This window comes from Myotis yumanensis, unplaced genomic scaffold, assembly GCF_028538775.1.
Source record: "Myotis yumanensis isolate MYYU_CA2020_CCGP unplaced genomic scaffold, mMyoYum1.0.hap1 SCAF_23, whole genome shotgun sequence".
Classification (NCBI taxonomy): Eukaryota; Metazoa; Chordata; class Mammalia; order Chiroptera; family Vespertilionidae; genus Myotis; species Myotis yumanensis.
In genome coordinates this window covers 13,555,118-13,573,591 of record NW_027223774.1, presented here as the reverse complement: position 1 = coordinate 13,573,591, position 18,474 = coordinate 13,555,118, and the positions used below count along the sequence as shown (strand labels likewise).

At 57.2% G+C, this 18,474-nt stretch overlaps 1 protein-coding gene across 1 annotated transcript in view; it reads left to right on the top strand.

Annotated features, from left to right (window-relative positions):
- The first annotated feature begins 294 nt into the window (after positions 1 to 294).
- NECTIN2 (nectin cell adhesion molecule 2) overlaps positions 295 to 18,474 on the top strand; it is a 28,478-nt gene continuing 10,298 nt past the window's right edge. Inside the window, 8 exon segments of the mRNA XM_070402579.1 lie at positions 295 to 602; positions 9,921 to 10,271; positions 12,770 to 12,804; positions 13,735 to 14,039; positions 15,102 to 15,143; positions 15,145 to 15,192; positions 15,194 to 15,222; positions 15,691 to 15,842. Of these exon segments, the coding sequence (XP_070258680.1) occupies positions 505 to 602; positions 9,921 to 10,271; positions 12,770 to 12,804; positions 13,735 to 14,039; positions 15,102 to 15,143; positions 15,145 to 15,192; positions 15,194 to 15,222; positions 15,691 to 15,842 (1,060 nt within the window). The 5' untranslated portion in view covers positions 295 to 504.

Here is an 18,474-nt window from a genome sequence, read left to right as displayed (position 1 = left end):
AAGGGTTAGAGAATTCGGGGGGTGGGCCGATCATCGGCTCCCGGAGTGGCGACCGTGGAATCCCGAGGGGCGACCGTGGAATCCCGAGGGGCGGCAGGTGTGGAATCGTGGGAGGGGCCGGTGCAGAATGCGGGGCGGGAAGTGTAGGATTATGGGAAGCGGAGGGTCAGTGAACTAGGGGGGCGGGGCGCCCATCCCGGGGAGGGACTATTTGGAATCCCAGGAGGGGGCGGAGCCGGGGCCGAAGCTCGGCCCGGCTGGGCTGGGGCAGGGAAGGGGGTGGGTCCTGTGACGTCAGCGAGCTCTAAGCCAGAAAGAAGCTAGCGGCCGGGGGGCACGGAGCCGGGAGAGCCGGGACCGCGATCGAAGCCGGGAAACGGGAACGCAGCGGGAACCGGCCGGGAGCCGGAGCCCCTCAGGCACCTGCCGGTCCGCCCAGGCGATTGGTGCGCGCAGAGTGGTCTGCAGGCCCCCGCCCGTCCCCAGCCCCTCCCCGGGCCCCCCATGGCCCGGGCCGCAGCCCTCCCGCCGTCGAGACCGTCTCCTGCTCTGCCGCTGCTGCCGCTGCTGCTGCTGCTGCTCCGAGAAGCCGGTGAGCGACCGTAGACGCGCCCCTCCCGCGCGGACCCGGCCCCTCCCCACCTTCCGAGGGGGCAGCCTGAGCGCCCCCCCACCCCTCCCCCAATTCACCGAGCCCCCGTCTTGCGCGCCCCTTTCCGGACCGGCCCCACCGACTCAGACCGCACCCCCCGCACCCCCCGCGTCTGAGTGAGCCTCCGACCCTCCCCTCTCTGCCTCCCTCTCATCTGAATCCCAGCTCCCCAACCTCCGCCGGACTCCCCGTCCCCCCGACCCCTTCCTCGGGCTCCGAGGCCGAAAGGGTTAAACCCGAGGCCTCTCGCCCCCTCCCCACCCCGCGCCGTTCCGTTCCCCTGGATCTGGGCATCCGTCTCCGCTTCCTCCCTCAGGAATGTCTCCCACTCCCCCCGAGACGAGGCGCGATCAGCCCCCCTGTTTTCTGTTTTCCCGGGGTTGGGCCTCCGAGGCCCTGGGAGTGTTGAGGGCACGGGCCTCGGGAGGGGCGGGGAGCTGGACTTTCGGCCCCTTGGAGAGACCGGGATGGGAGTTGGGGCGACCTGGGGTGGGGTGGGGGCATCAGGGAGCTGAAGCCTGACTCATGGGCTCCGGGGCAATTAGGGGCTGGGAGCTGTCCTCTGGGTCCCAGGCAGAATGAAGGCTGGGGGCTCTGCCTCCCGGGGTTCCGGCAGAATTGGGGGCAGGGGCTCCGATTCGTGGCTTCTAGACTAACTGTGAGCAGGGGCCTCTGCCCCTGGGTCCTCGGTCGAATTGGGGGGGGGGGGGGGTGCCAGAGGCTTGGGCTTCAGGTTTCCTTGTGGGCTTTAGAGTGTCTCCTGGGGTCCAAAGGCGAGTGTAGCCGGTTCCTGCCCTTTGGGTTCTGCATGGAATCGGGGGCCAGGGGCTCCGTCGGGAAGCGGGACGGGGACCGGGCGGTGGAGGAGGAGGCGAGTCCCGTCTGGAAACTTCCCTGGCCCTCGCCGGCGGCAGGGACATCCCTGGGGAAGTTTTTCCCGTTTCACTTTCACCTAAGCCCGAGCCGATACCGGCGGGCGCTCTCCGGGCTCCCGGTTTCGGACTCCCGAGTTTCGGGACTTGATCGGCCTCCAGCCGCGCCTTTGTCCTCCGAGCCGCCGCGGGAGGTGGAGACGCCGCCCTAATCCCCCGCCCCTCCCTCTGCGGAGCCTGGAAGCCCCTCCGGTTCCCACCCCCAGCCCCGGGGGGAGGGGCGCGGGCCCGGGGAGGGAGGGGCTGCGAGAAAACAGGTGAGACTGGCTGGGGCCCCGCCCCCTGCAGGTGACCTGGCCTTTCGTTTGCAGCCGGAAGCTGAGGACCCTGGGCTTCCCGAGGGTTTTCGCCCAAGGGGATCTGCAGGGAACCGGGGGCCGCCTCCCTGGCCGCCTTTTCCCCAGCCTGTCTCTGAGAGCCCCCCAGCCTCGACCCAGAGCGGAGCCCTGCCTTTTCCTTCCCCGGCCTCTCCTCCCCGGGGGAATGCTCGGACTTCATCCCCCTTTGAGCCAGGCCTGGACTTGGTGCTGGAGCTCATGGGATGCTCCAGGTGGGCCGAGGAGACAGGTCTTGTTCCTGTTCCCATTTTGCGGATGAGGAGACAGGCTTGGAAAGGGACAGCGCTCTCCCAGGATCAGCCTGAGAAGCCAGACTTCAGACATAACCCAGAGCCTGTCTCGGCCCTGCTCTGGGGGGTGGGCTCCAGGAAGCCCCTCCATGCCTCCATTTCCTCCTTCCTCGAAGGGATCCCAGTCCCTTCCTGGCAGGGCCACTGGGTGGACTCGGAAGTCCTGCTGATCCCATTGAAAGCTCTTAGCGCCGGGAGGGAGCCTTCCCCTTCTTGACCCTTTATCCTTGTGCCTTTGCTCTCTGCTGTCTTTCTCTTTCTCTTTGCCTTTCCCTCCCTCCCCTTCTCTCTCTCTCTCTGTCTCTCTCCTTCCTTCCTTCCCCCTCGCTCGTTCCCTCACTTTCTCTCCCCCTCTTCCTGTCTTCATTTCTCTCTCCTTCTCTGTCCCTCATGTCTCCTTCTCAGAGCTCTTTCTCTCTTCCCTTCTCACTCTCTCTCTCTCTCTCTCTCTCTCTCTCTCCTTCCATCTCTGTTTGCCTGTCTCTCCACTTCCTTCTCCTTGGCCTGACTAATGAGGGTGCACCACCAGGCCTCCCCAGCTTTCACTGCCCATCCCTGTCAGCCAGGCCTCCCCATGGTAGTGGAGGGGGATGGGAGCAGAGGGGACTGCAGGCCTGCTGTCTCTTCTCATTAGGGAAGGGTTCCTGGCCAAGGGGGTGCGTCTGCTCACATACTGGGGAGAGGCGAGGGGGAGGGGATACATGGAAAGGAGAGAGATAGAGGGATGGGGACGGACGCCAATAGAGGGAAGGCAACAGACGCAGATTTAAGGATGGGGCTAGAGACACAGGAGTGGAGCCCAGAGATAAGGGGAAGGAAGGGTGGCGCAGAAAAACACTGGATGGGACTGAGACCCCAGGATAAAGGGAAATAGCCCACGGAGTTTGGTGGCAGGCAGGGAGCCCAACAGAACCCCTTCGTGACGGGTGGAGATGTTAGGACACTGGGAGGTCAGGGCACAGGCTCCTCAAGGCCAGCATTGTGTGTGAGCCACAGGGAGTGGGCGACATGACATGGGAGGGACAGGGAGTTGGGCACGCCGGCCAGCTCCCCCGCCCCCGCCGGAGACGCTGTTACATTTTTAATGTCCCCGAGATACAGAGAAATGAAGCAGGGGGGGAGGAGAAAAAGGGACCCAGTGAGGTGGCCCAGGCAGAGAGAAAGTATGTCAGAGATGAGGAGAGACACAGGGAGACCCAGGAAGCAGAGAAACAGACCCTGAGAGATGTGGACCAGGAAACCCTGTGAGATTACAGACCCAGGGAATCAATTCAGAGAGCTGGATTCCAGGGACTGGAAGACAGGACCCGGAAACACCGCGACCACACACGGCAGAGATGCAGAGGAGAGAGCAGGGGACAGCTAAGGCATGTGGGTATCTTCTTGGGCTAGTGAAACTGTCCTGAAGTTGGTGGTGCCGATGGACGCACAAATCGATGAACATACTAAAACTGGACACTTCCAATGGGCCAATTGTACAGCCTGGGAATATATCTCACTAAAGCTGTTAGAGAATATGAGCGACACGGTGCAGAGACCAGGGCCTCCTGGGAGCCACAGGTAAGAGTGACAGAGGCTGAGAGAGACAGGCAGAGACCAGAGACACAGAAGGCAAAGTCAGACCCTAAAAACCAGATGCAGAGCGAGAAACAAGATCAGAGAAACAGAAACGTGTACAGCAGCGTCTGGGGGGTTCTCTCTGAGGGGCTCAGCCGGGAAGAGCAGCCTAGAGGTTCACCCCCAGCAATGGGAGGCCCCACAGGGGAGGCCTTCGGGGTACCAGGCCCCTGCGGAAAGGGAAGGCAGGTGCAGAATCCAGGCCAAGGCAGGCAGCCCCATATCCTCCCAGACTGCCTCCCGGATGTCCGCTGTGAGGGTGGGCACTGTGATTAATGCAATTAATTAATTAACGAGGTGGCTGAGGCAGCAGCTGAGGCCAGCGCCCGGAGCACACCGGCCTTCAAGGGCCTGTGGAGTCTGGCCGCACCCTGTAGGAGAGGGCGGGTCACGCCGGGGCTTTATAGGTTTTGAGTGGGTGAGCCAAGCCCTGAGGAGCCAGCCAGGTGGAGCCCAGTCTCAGACCCTGAAGGCCAGACCCGAGCCCCTCCCTCCTCCAGGGTTTCATCAGTCACTGTGTCCCCTCATCTCTGTCTGGATCCCCCCTCCCCTGGGCTTACACGATGTGCTTCACTCGGCCACCACAGGAAGCCTGCAGGCCCAGGCCACAGGGAAAGGAAGCGTGTCTGGGGACCCAGCTGACACCTCATGAAGCTGTCACCAGTCTGACCTCCTGAGGGAAGCCGGTGTTCCCAAGGCCACTCTCCCCCATTGTGGGCCTGGCCATGTCCCGGCCAAGGTCAGAGCGTGGGCACCCACCCAGCAGCATGCTGGGTCCTAGGGCCCTAACTCCAGGCTAGCCATCTTCCTGGCTTTATTCCCCCGCTACTCCACCCGAAACTCAAAACATCAGGGCATCGGCCCACACCCCATCCCCCTCACCCCCACAGCCTGTCAGCGCCCCTGTCTTCCTAGCCATTCTAACACCCGAATGTGTTCCAGTCCAGTTTGTCCTCCATCTCCATCACTCCTACCCAGGTCCAGGTGCCTTTTCTTCCCCTGGGTCCCAGCCCCACTCCATTCTGAGGGCTTTTTTCTAAAGCACAAACCTAACCCTGCCCCCCCCCCCCCATAACTCTCCATGGCTCCCCAGTGCCCTCAGGAAAAAGTCCAAGCTTGTACTCAACCTCAGCCCGTGTGATCCAGTATACTGTTGATTTCCCATCCTCGTCTCATTCATTCAACACATTTATGAAACTACAGTGTGCCAGGCACTGTGCTAGGCTCTGGGGATGTGGCAGGAAACTAGACACAGAGGACGAAAATCCCTGCCCCTCCCACCTCCCCCTCCCCCACACTGATAGTCTAGTGGAGAAGATACATCAGGAGCTAGAGGGGAAAGATTAGGGTGGGGAAGACCTGAGGGAAGCGAGGGAGGGAGCTGTGGAGACACGTGGGGAAGAGCTTTCCAGAGTCAGGGAACAGCGAGGGCAGAGACCCTGAGGTGGGAGTTGCCTGCCATGTTTGAGGAGCAGTGAGGAGGCCAGTGTGGCTGGAACAGGGTGAGCCAGGGGGAAAGGGTAGGAGACAGGTCAGAAAGGGGACGAGCACAGACCGTGCGGGACCTGTGACCTTGGTAAAGACTGGAGCTCTTTTCTGAGTGAGGAGAGAGCCATGGGAGAACTCAGAGCAGAGAGGAGGGGCTGGATCTGCCGTAGCGTCTAACACGACCCCTCTGGCTGCTTGTGGCAACAGACTGAGAGGCAACTGCCATCCTCCGTGGGGGAATGACCCAGGAGGTAGGTGACAGTTGCTTATAGATTTTTTTTTAAAGGAGAGACTTTTAATTTATTTCAGAGAGGAAGGGAGAGGGAGAGATAGAAGCATCAGTGATGAGAGAGTCTCATTGATCGGCTGCCTCTTGCACACCCCCTACTGGGAATCAAGCCCACAACCTGGGCATGTGCCCTTGACCGGAACCGAACCCAGGACCCTTCAGTCCGCGGGCCGATGCTCTATCCACTGAGCCAAACCGGCCAGGGCTGTGGATGTAGATGTGTTTTGAAGATGGAGCTGACAGGTTTCCTGGTGGACTGCATGTGGGGTGAGAGAGAGGGGGGACTCAGGGATGACCCCAAACCTCCAATCCTAAACCTTTAACTGAAGTGGAAATGCCTAGAAAACGGGCTGTCGACGCACAGGGACAGAGCCACCCTGGTCATTCATTCAGAATTAGAAACGTAGAATGGGAGCCTTATAGCTGCAGGACCTTAGAGCTCAGTCAGAGCGTGTAGCCATCTGGGCCAGGGTGCCGGGGATGTACATGACCTGAGGAGTTTGCAGCAACCCAAGCTCAAAGTGGATTGGTTTGTTTTTTTAATCTGAAGCCGACTGCCGAGACGCCACCCTAGATGTGCAAGAGCAGCCTCCCTTAGAAGAGAGAGGGAAGCGTCTCGCAATCACCAGGACCCAGAGAGGGGTGTGGAGCTCTGTGGGCCTGGAGCTCAGTTTCCCTTGGAAAGGAATCAGGTCTTTTCCTCCAGGAAGCCCTCCCAGCCTCCCTCAGATGGGCTAGCTCCTGCTCTGGGTTCTTCCCCCCCGCCTCCCCACCTTCAGTCTTAACCACATCCTTGGTGATGACTGTCTGTGCAATATTTGTCTTCCCCACTGGAATGTCAGCTCCTGGAGGACAAGCGCCTGATTTGGCCTGGCACTTCTGTGGCACCGGCTCCGAGCACAGTCAACAGTATTTATTGAGCACCTGCTACTTGGGGGCCCCTGGTGTAGGCTGTGGGGATACAGGAGGGAACCAGACAGACACGTCCCTGTCCTCAGGGGCCGACTCTAACACCCAGGGCCTGTTTGTTGAGCCGCTATTGGGGTTTGCATAGAAGGGGAAAGAATGGCCGGAGAGAAGATTCACCCAGTCTCAGACTTAACTTCTGGATCTTTTTATCCAGCCCTTTTTGAGGATCTTTTGCTATCTGATGATCCATTTCCGTCCGGCTCCCCCCTAAGCCAAGCCACTCTCCAATAGAGGGACCCTCAGTGCCTCCCACTTGCCTCAAGGAGAAAGCCCACCTCTTGGTCCCACCTACTTTGCTCTCTGTAGCTCACTGGCCTGGGTGTTTTTTCCTGACCCAGCTAGAAAGGGGCGGAGCCTTTGGGGCCCCTTGTCCCATATCCTGCCTTTGGGGGCCAGGTGGGTGAAGGGTCCTGGCACCTGAGGGAATGTCCTGAGGGAAGGGGCGGTCCCACCTTAGCTCCACCCAGCTGTCCTCCCACCGCGTCCGTTTTAGTCCGGATTTTGTCCGGATTTTTGACGTTTAATCTCCTGACCCATTGTGCTGCTGGTGCAGTTGGAAACAGTGCTGTGAGGCCCGCGAGAGTGCCAGCTGACCGCCTGTGCTTGGCTCAGCCGCGCCCGGCCCTGCGAAGACTTAGGGGAGAAAATCATTTCGTGGAACGTCACAGGGGGCCCTGCAGGGCAGCTTACACACCCCCATTTTATAGATGGAGGAACTTAGGCTCAGGAACAAGGTCACCCTCCTGGAAGGAGCCAGAGGGAAGCCCCCAGTGATCTGCTGGAGTCCCACGCGCCTGAGTCTATAGTGCTGCCCCTCGGGTGGGAGCACCCCCCCCCCCAAGGTGGCACCCCTGGGTGTGAGTTGTGGATGTGTGTGTCACACAGTGGCCTTCACCGATGGATGGCTTCTTTCCAAAAGTCCCTGGGACTGGCCCCACCCACAGGCTGCCTTTTGCTGGGCACCCTGTCATTAGGGTCACCTGTTCCTGTGCTTGGTGTGCTGAGGCCAAGGCTGGTCAGGGAGAGCTGGGCGGCAGTTGCCCCTTGAGAGCTGGGCGTGTGCCCTTGGCTGGCCTTGCCTGGAGGCTGAGTGTCAAGGGCCTCTTGAAGCTATACTGAGCTGGCTGCGTTTATTTAACAAGCAGTGGTCATGTATTTCCTGTGGCCTCGTTCGTGCAAGTGCTCCACAAATATTCCTTAAAGTTTATAACAGCCCCTAGGAAGTGGACGCGGTTATTATCCTTGTTTGACAGCTGAGGAGACTGAGGCACAGAGAGGTTCAATGACTTGCCCAAGGTCACACAGCCAGCAAGTAGGTAGGCTTTACCCTCAGTTGCCATAGAAACATTCAACATTTCTCTCCTTTTTTCTCTCTCTCTCTCAAATCAATTTTTTAAAAAAAATTTTTTTTTTAAGTGAGAAAACTGCCTGGCCAGGGTGGCTCAGTGGTTGAGTGTCGACCCATGAACTAAGAGGTCACCGGTTAGATTCCCAGTCAGGGCACATGCCCGGGTTGCAGGTTCAATCCCCAGTAGGGGGCGTGCAGGAGGCAGCTGATCAATGTTTCTATCTATCCCTCCCCGCCCTCTCTAAAATCAATCAAAATATTTTCTTTTTTTTTTTAATATATTTTTATTGATTTCAGGGAGGGAGAGGGAGAGAGAGATAGAAATATCAATGATGAGAGAATCATTGATCAGCTGCCTCCTGCACACCTCCTACTGGAGATTGAGCCCGCAACTCAGGCATGTGCCCTTGACTGGAATCGAACCCGGGACCTTTCAGTCCACAGGCCGATGCTCTATCCACTGAGCCAAACCAGTTAGGGCTCAAAATATTTTCTAAGTGAGAAAACAAAAGTAAGCTGAGAAATAAAAAACATACATTCACACAAAAACTTGTACTCAAATGTTCAGAGCAGCTTGGTTCATAACTGCCCCAAAGTAGAAACAACACAGATGTCCATCAACTGAACAGATAAACAAAATGCAGTCTCTCCAGACCGTGGAATAGTATTTGGCCATGAAAAAGGAAGCAAGTACTGACCACCGGTACTACAGTGGCTGAGCCTTGAAAACATTATTCTGGGTGAAATAAGCCAGTCACAGAAGGCTGTATATTCACATGAAATGTCCAGAATAGGGCACTCTATGGAGACAGAAAGTACATTAGTGATTGCTCGGGGCTGAGCGGAGGGGGTCAAACAAGGAGTGACTGTTTAGTGGCTTCAGCAGTTTCTTTGGGGGTTTATAAAAATGTCCTAGCCCTGGCTGGTGCACCAGTGGTTAGAGCGGAGGCCTGAAATCAATTCCCAGTCACAGGCACATGCCTGGGTTGCAGGTTCAGCCCCCAAGCCTGGCTGGGGTGCATGCGAGAGGCAACCAATCAGTGTCCCTCTCACATCAATCTCCCTCTCCCTCCCTCCTTCCCCCTTCTCTTCCTACTCTCTCTAAAAATCAGTGGGGAAAATGTTCTTGGGTGAGGAGTAACATCAACAACAAAAAGTCCTAAATTGATTATAGTGATGGATTCACAACTCTTGTGAAGATAGGAAACACCATTGAATTGTACACTTTTAACGGATGGATAGGAATTACATCTCAATAAGCCTAGGTTAAAAAGTAAGATAAGTTGCCTGGCTCAGTGGTGGAGTGTCCACCTATGAACCAGGAAGTCACGGTTCCATTCCCAGCCAGGGCACCTGCCCAGGTTTTGGGGTCAATCCCCAGGGGGGTAGCGTGCAGGCGGCAGCCGATCAATGATTCTCTCTCATCATTGATGTTTCTATCTCTCTCTTCCTCTCCCTTCCTCTCTGAAATCAATAAACTCAATAAAAATATTTTTAAAATTATTTTGGAATAGGCTATTTTTTTAAAATGAGTTTTGTTTCAGGATTTTTTTTTTCTTCCCACATTTGATACTGGAAAATTTCAAACATACATGTATGAATTGGAAGAACAGCCCCTCCCACTACACCTGACAGTATGTAACATTTCACCACATGGGTTTTCACCACTTTTTCTAGACCTTTTTATGGTTTTTGCTGAAAAAACATTTGAGAGTATGTTGCAGACATGACATTTAATCCTATATTTTTCTAAGAAAAAAGAATACCATTTATTCAAAGCATCTAAGAATATTAACAGTAACTCCATAATAATATGTCATATAGTCCAGACTCAGATGTTCCTAGTTTTTTCACAAAACGTCTTTTCGGACTGGCCTTTTTGGAATCGTAACTTCCAGAAAGCTGAGCATGGTGTTTTCCCCCTCCGTGCTGGCCCCGCCCTGCCTGGAGGTCTGGGTGCTCCCCCCCACCCACCGCTCTCTCTGCTCTCTCCCCAGAGCCCAGAATGGGCGAGTTAGCATGCCGCCCGAGGTGCGGGGCCGCCTGGGGGACACAGTGGAGCTGCCGTGCCACCTGCTGTCGCCAGGGCCTAAAGGCAACGTCTCACAGGTGACATGGCAACGCCTGGACCCATCCGGGAACCCTCAGAGTGTGGCCGCCTTCCACCCTTCCCATGGTCTCAGCTTCCCCAGCCCGCAGTTTGGCAAGGACCGGCTGTCCTTCCGCACCATGGGGCAGAGCCCTGGTGCCCGGCAAGGCTCCGAGATGCGGGACGCCACGCTGGTCCTCCAGGGCCTGAAAGTGGAGGATGAAGGCAACTTCTCCTGTATAGGTGAGCAGGGGAAGGGGTCGGAGGGGGGTTGGGGGGGCAAGGAAGTGGGAGAGCCCCCTTGCTGGTCTATTTCTGTCTGCTTTCTCTGCAGTGTTCAGTCAATTGGCAAGTACTAAGCAAGTACTGTTTGCCAGATGCTGTTCAGCAAGTTGGGAATATAGCAGCCAACAAGGCATTCAACAAACATAGTATATTGAATGCCAACTGTGTGCCAAGCGCTATTCTAGGCTCTAGGGATAAAGTCCTCCTGGAGCTTATACTCCAGTAAAGGGATGCCAGAGAGTAAGTAAAAAGAAGAAGAAGAGTGAGTCAGGTGGCTGTAGGTGCCGTAGAAGTTGGGGGGGGGGGGGGGGGGGAGCAGGTTACAAGTTTAGGGAGGTCTGGCAATATTTGAACAAAAACTGGAATGAGCCGAAACCGGTTTGGCTCGGTGGATGGAGCGTCGGCCTGCGGACTGAGGGGTCCCGGGTTCGATTCCGGTCAAGGGCATGTACCTGGGTTGCGGGCACGTCCCCAGTGGGAGATGTGCAGGAGGCGGCTGATCGATGTTTCTCTCTCATCGATGTTTCTGACTCTCTGTCCCTCTCCCTTCCTCTCTGTGGAAGATCAATAAAATATATTAAAAAAAAAAAAAAAAAAAAAAACTGGAATGAGGTGATGGAGCCGTGTAGGTCTATGTAAGGGAAGAGAGTTCAGGCGTGGGGAGTAAGTGCAAAGGCCCTGAGGTAGGGTGCACCTGGACTATCTAAGGAAGAGCAAAGAAGTCTGTGTGGCTGGAGATGCATGAATGGGGGAAAGTAGGCAGGGACAAGGTCAAGGGAGGTGAGGGTCATAGACGGCCTTGTAGACAACATGAAGACTCTGGCTTTTGATCTAGGAGAACAAGAGCTATGGAGAGTTCTGAGCAGGGAAAGGTGTGACCTGACTTGGGTTTTCACAGGCTCCTTCCCGCTGCATGTGGGAGGCGAAAGTGGAAGCTGGGAGACCTCAGAGGAGGTGACTGCATAAGTCTGGGTAGGAAGTGATGACAACTAAACCAAGGGAGAGGCAGTGGAGGGGGTGGGAAGTATTTTATTTATTTTTTATTTTTTTAAAATATATATATATATATATTTTTTTTTTTAATTTTTTTTATTTTTATTGATTTTTTACAGAGAGGAAGGGAGAGAGATAGAGAGTTAGAAACATCGATGGGAGAGAAACATCGATCAGCTGCCTCCTGCACATCTCCCACTGGGGATGTGCCCGCAACCCAGGCACATGCCCTTGACGGGAATCGAACCTGGGACCCTTCAGTCCGCAGGCCGACACTCTATCCACTGAGCCAAACCGGTTCTGGCTAAAATATATTTTATTGAATTACAGAGAGGAAGGGAGAGGGATAGAGAGTTAGAAACATCGATGAGAGAAAAACATGGATCAGCTGCCTCCTGCACACCCCCTACTGGGGATGTGCCCGCAACCAAGGTACATGCCCTTGACTGGGATCAAACCCGGGACCCTTCAGTCCGCAGGCCGACGCTCTATCCATTGAGCCAAACCAGTTAGGGGCGGTGGGAAGTATTTTAGAGGGAAAGCCAGAGGATAATCAACTAGTGAACCAGAGAAACGCCAGAATGCTGTAATACTCACTCGGCGTAAGAGATCCAGTGGCCTTATTTAGAGAGGATGGTCAGGGAACGCTGAAGAAGAGGCTGCCCATGGGGTTGCAGCCGCAAGCAGAGGATTGGAGGCACAAGGCAGAGGGAACAGCATATGCAAAAGCTGGGGCGTGAGAGCGAGCTTGACATGTTCCAGGAACAGAAAGGAGGCCGATGGCAAGGGCTTTGAGTGACCCTCAAGGCAGGAAAACAACAGGGCCAGACTGCGTGGGCCTCACAGGCCGCAGCGAGGAGTCTGGAGCCGTCGGCGGGGGTTAGACCACCAAAAGCACTGTGATCAGATGGTTAATGTTATGAAAAGATAAAACGGGGGAGGGGGGCACTAAAGGCGGAGACAAAGGTAGGTGGAAGCTGGGAGACCAGACGGGAGAAGGATTGGCTTCGAAGAGGAGGAAGCGGGTGACGGGGGTGGAGAGAAGTGGGTGGAATGTAGGTACTTTTCGGAGGTGGTAGGTATTTGTCCCTGAATTGGAGGAGGAGGACCGGGAAGGACTCCCAGCCTCTGGTCATCCAGCAGGAGGGCGACGGGCCCCGCCCCTCAGTGAGCGGAATGGGCAGAATCAGGGAGGGGCATTTTTTTCCCCAAAGGATGCTATTTCTTGCTAAACCTTGGCATTCCCCTGGAATCTCACCTTCTCCCGGCAGCTTCCCAGAAGCCAGGGTCACCCTGGCGGTTTATTTTCCCCTCTCAGCCCCACAGAGTTCCGGAGGACTCCGCTGTACAGTCCCAGAAGTGTTTACTTCTCTTTTTAAGGAGCTGAAACCAGTCGTTTCACTCAACTCAAAGCACAGCTCTCCTCTCCCCGCCCTTCCCAAAGGTCTCTCTTGTGCAATCACTTGTTCTGTTCAAGAGACACACTGAGGGCACCTGCTGGGGGAGGAGCACGGGCAGCCCCGCTCTGCTTCCTTGGAGGGAGCAGGTGGCGTGAGCGAGCGTGAGAGAGTCAGATGTCAGGAAAGCTCCCTGAGGGAAGTGAGGCTGGGAGCCGGAGGAGGAGGAAGACCAAGCCAAGGAGAAGGGAGGCCAGACCCCCACGGTGGGTGGGAGCAGGGTGCGGGCGTTCCTGGAGCGGTCAGAGGACAGATGTGGGGGGTGACCAGGGCAGATGTGGGGAGGGCCCATCGGAGGCTGTGCTGGTCAGGGGAGAAGGGGAAGAGGAGGAATGGAGAGGAGGACTGTCCCCCATTCAGAAGCTCAGGAGACACCCCGATGAGGTCCCGAAGGCAGCGAGCGATTGTGAGTCAGAACTCGGTGGGCCAGTTCTGATTACGGATGCGCATCCAGACCTACGGGTTGGCATTGTTCCTCCTGGAGGTTTTTCTTCCTCCTAATGTTTTCCCAGAGGATGGGTGAAAAGGGCAAAAAAGATTATGAGCTTTGGGTTTCTTCACTGCCTTGATCCCACTTCTGCCACCACAATTAGTGGTGATTATCGGAGAAGAAGGAGGCCTTCAGCTGGACCTCTGGGCTTTTCTTTTTAAATCCCAGGCTCTTGGACACTCTGCTTGTCTAGCAGAGCGGGGGAGCGGACACTGGCTGCAGGACATAGTGGCTAGCGCTTAGGTTGAGCCGTGCGTGCCAGGCACCGGTCAGTGTGTTTGGATATCCATGTATTTAGTCCACGCAACCATTCTATGGAGCGGGGTACTTTTATTATCCCCACTTTACAAAAGAGGGAACCGAGGGTACCGAGTGGGGACATCACTTGTGTCCAAAGCCGTGCAGCTGCTAAGCAGCAGGCCCGGGGGTTTGAACACGGGCGTTGGGGCTGCACTGCTCGGCTCCGTTTGTGACCACCCCCTTCGTTCTTCTCCCAGCCCAGCCCCAGAACCGCGCTGAGGCCCAGGAGGTCACTCTCCGCTCGGACCCTGTGCCCGTGGCCCTCTGTGTCTCCTCGGGGGGCCGCCCACCCGCCAAAATCTCCTGGCTCTCGCCCCTGCGTGGGGAGCCCAAGGAGAGCGAGACGGCGGGGCCCCTCGCCGGCACAGTCACCGTGACCAGCCGCTACGCTGTGGTGCCCTCGAGCCAAGTAGACGGTGTCGAGATCACCTGCAAGGTGGAGCACGAGGCCCTGGAGGAGCCGGCCCTGCTGCCCGTGATCCTCTCTGTGCGCTGTGAGTGCGTCACCTGTGACCGAACCTCTCCTGCTGTCTACACTGGCTTCCCGGGCACTGTCTACACTGCCCCTCAGTGTTGTCCACCTTGGCCCCTGGGCCACATTCTGCCCTGCCTACCTGCCCTTCGCCTGTACTTCGACCCCGGCTCCCCCGGCCACATCCACACACTGCCCCCGTCTACCTGGCTCCACGCGGCCACCGTCAGTGTAAACACTGCCCCCACTGTCTGTATCAACCACTCGGAGTCTACACCGCCTGAACCAACACTGTCTACACACACACACGCTCATCCACACGGTTTCTATCGACTTTCTTATGGTCTCTACACCTACTCCTGCCTCCGAAAATGATTCCCATCCACCCCACTGGGCCCTGACATGTACTGACCCCTTCCAGTATGTTCTGTGCTAGCTCTTCCCATCACGGCGCACACGCACACACGCCCCTCATACGGCCCGAGAGGCTCCCCTGGCACTGTGCCCACCAGCCCTGTCTTCCAGTCACCCACAGCAACATGCTCACACTCCTCCCAACATGCCTTCCCTTACCAGTGGTTCTCAACCTTCCTAATGCCGCGACCCTTTAATACAGTTCCTCATGTTGTGGTGACCCCCAATTTTCACTGTTACAAATTGAACATAATTAAAGCATAGTGATTAATCACAAAAACAATATGTAATTATATATGTGGTTTCCGGTGGTCTTAGGCCACCCCTGTGGAAAGGGTCATTTGACTCCCAAAGGGGGTCGCGACCCACAGGTTGAGAACCGCTGGCTTAGACCAAGGCTCAGCCAGATTCCCTTATCTACGCTGCGGAGAAGAATAGCACAGCCGGTAGCAGCCCCCAGGGTACTGCCTGCGCTGAGAAAAACTTCCCCCAAGTGGTGGGAGCGGGGGTCCCTGTACTGGCCTCTGCAGACACACCGGAGGGGTTCGCCCCTGACGGTCCCCACGGTTCACCTCCCTGCCAACCTATTCCATTTCTATAGCATTCCGTCTGTCTGCTTGCCTGTCATCCCCTTTGGGATTCTCCCCCTCTCTGAGCCAATCCCCCCGTTTCCTCCAGACCCCCCCGACGGTCTCCATCTCTGGCTACGACGACAACTGGCTACCTCGGCCGTAGTGAGGCCACTCTGAACTGTGATGTCCGCAGCAACCCCGGAGCCCACAGGCTATGTCTGGAGCACGTGAGTCCTGGGTGGACCTGGACTCCGGGGTCTGAGGGAGGAGGGGCTGGGGGGCCTGGACTCCTGGGTCTGAGAGGGAGGAGGGGGCTGGGGGGCCTGGACTCCTGGGTCTGAGGGAGGAGGGGCTGGGGGGCCTGCACTCCTGGGTCTGAGGGAGGAGGACTGGGGGCCTGGACTCCTGGGTCTGAGGGAGGAGGGGCTGGGGGCCTGGACTCCTGGGTCTGAGGGAGGAGTGGGGCTGGGGGGCCTGGACTCCTGGGTCTGAGGGAGGAGGGCTGGGGGCCTGGACTCCTGGGTTCTGAGGGAGGAGGGGCTGTAGCCTGAACTGGGGAATCCTCCAAAAGGGGAGGTGAGTGGACAGCGGCAGCGTCCCTGGAGCCTTGGCTCCTGAGGGCTGTGTCATCAAGGACCCCGGCCTGTGCTCTGTGGACCCTGCTGTCCCCCTCATGTGACCTCCACATTCTCCAGGACCTCAGGCTCCTTACCAGCCTCAGCAAAAAGAACAGCCGCTCCCAGCTGATGGTCCCACCCGGTGGATAGGCTGGTCAACACCACCTTCATCTGCACCGTCAGCAACGCCGTGGGCACGGGCCGGGCCGAGCAGGTGGTCCTCGTTCGAGGTGAGCGGGTCTCAGGGGCGGTGTGTGATGACCGGGTCTGTCCCCACATTCCTCTCTTGGTTCTGGGCTGCGCTGGGGGAGGCTGTGCCGCCGGCTGGGGAGGGGTCCAGACCCGCCTGGCTGATGGGAGAGGAGGGTGGTGTGGTTTTTCTCTCTTGCCCCCAGGGGGGACCTGGTTGGGCTGATAGAGGGTAGGTGTTGGCAGAGGAGTTTTGGAGGTGGAGGCCTGTGCTGGGCGCTTCCTGCAGCGGAGAGGCGGGCAGGGTCTTCAGGAAGAGACCAGTGACCTTGCCTGGGCTCCAGCCACTGAGACCTGCCCACCGACTCACACCACTAACCCTTGGAGAGATACAAATGAGGCAGACAGGCAGAAACAAACCCAAATTTCTTTTCTTTTTTTAAAATATTTTTATTGATATCAGAGAGGAAGGGAAAGGGAGAGAGAGAATCATGGATGAGAGAGAATCATGGATCGGCTGCCTCCTGCCCGTCCCCTGCTGGGGATCAAGCCTGCAACCCAGGCATGTGCCCTTGGCCGGAATCGAACCCGGGACCCTTCAGTCCACAGGCCGACGCTCTAGCCACTGAGCCAAAACGGCTAGGACCAGACCCGAATTTCTTATGGTGAATGCTAGTCGTTTCCGTCTGGAGCCACTGGCAGTGCATGTCAGGGCGTTTGTGTTTCTGGAGTTGGTACTTTGGAAACGGTGACTGATGATGAAATGGGTCTGTGGGTGGGAAGTTCTCCGAGTCCCCTTGAGGCAAACTCAGAAACACAGACCCCAAGACACACAGCCAGAGAGGAAAAGAGCGAAGGCAGACTCAGCCTGTGCAGTGGGGCTGGGATCTCACCCGTGCACTCACACACCTGGAGCGAGGCAGGGACTGTCACAGGGCCGTGCACCCCGACACTCAGACACAGATGGACCCCATGGCTGGGAGCAGAGTCCCCTTCATGTCAGAGCCACAGCCAGCAGGACCGGTGTCTACAGACACGCCCTGTGCTTGGAGATGCACTGGAATCAAAACAACCTCGCCCATGATGTAGCCCACACACTGTTGTCACCACGACACCCCCCCCCCCCCCCCCCCCCCCCCCCGCAAGCGGGCAGGGGCACAGCCAAGACACTGAACAAAACCAGATAACAGCCAGCCGGAGCCGAGAACCACCCCTCGTACCAGGATGAGCCATTCTGGAAACTCCCTCCAGCGTGGCTCTCTGTGACACATACCTGTGCGGACACACGACACGGGAACAGTGGCCTGGCCCCCTCCCAAGCACGACCACAGACCGGTGTGAAGATAGACATAAAAGACGGCTGGAGGCAGACCCCCCAGAAAGACACCCAATGACAACAGACCTCTCTTGGGGAACGCAGACACTCGCCAGGAGATATGACGGGCCCCCTCAGAAACACGGTCACAGACAACACGCTCAGCTGGCCAGCTCTCCGCATGGTGTCACACTCGGGCACACACACACACACACACCTGAAGGGGGACACGACCACCGGATGTGCTGGGGGCGGGGAAAGGGTCACGGGAATCTGCAATTCACATGCAGTTACATCATCCCTCATATCAATGTGGAGAAATTCCACGGCAGACTCGGGGTGCACACTCTCAGACACTCCCAAAACCCATTAGAGAGAGTCTCTGTCAACAAATTGCCATCTGACGAATACTAGTCGAGGTTGCCTCTTGGCCAGGCTTTCTCCTTGATGCTTTCTCCTTTGCCAACAAGTAGCCTCGCCCCGGAAGAAACTCCCCGCTCCTGGCAGGAGGGTTCAGGGAACACAGTAGCGAATGAGACAGTCCCTGCCCTCCAAGCCACACCCAGAGAAGTCGGCTCCACCCACCCAGCAAGGCACCCAACTGGAACCTCTACCCCAGAAACACACCTGAGAAACGGGTTCCGCCCACACTCAGAAGGCACCTCCAAGGGCTGCAGCCTGCAGAACACAGACGCAGGCACACTTAAGGGCCATCGGAGGAATACACAGCCATGAAAACATCCCCACACACGCAGAAACCCCAGGGTCGTCCACTGCTGGGCGCACACCAGCTCCAGAGTTCAGCCCTTTGGCAGTGTCCACGCGGTAAAACATACCCGGAGGCCCGTCAGGGACCGGGGCCAGGGATGCACACAGAGTCACAGCCCCAGAAAGACGGAGCAGTAAGGAAAGACGCCCCCGCCCCCTGACTATCCCAAAGGTAGCCACAGACCGAGGGGCAGTCAAAAACACCGTAAAGCCACACCCACAGGTAAATGCCAACAGAAACTCCAGAAATCCAGACCCTGGCAGTGAGTTTGCCAACAAGTAGCCTTCCCCCGGAAGAAAACTCCCCGCTCCTGGCAGGAGGGTTCAGGACACACCACATTCCCCCACGCACCCAGACCCAGACGTGCTGTCATCGCCTCGTGTGGGGTTCACCGCCGGTGCAGACGTGGGTACACAGAGCCACACCGCAGGCTAGACGTTCCTTCAGGGAGACTTGGGGGAACTTTCGGCCCCCCGGGCCCACGAACACTCGCTGCTGTCTCAGTGCCGCTCCAGGAGCAGGACACGTCCCACCTCGCTGCAGCCGGTTCCAGGCCCAACCTAGTGTTCAGGGAGAGACATCTATTTTC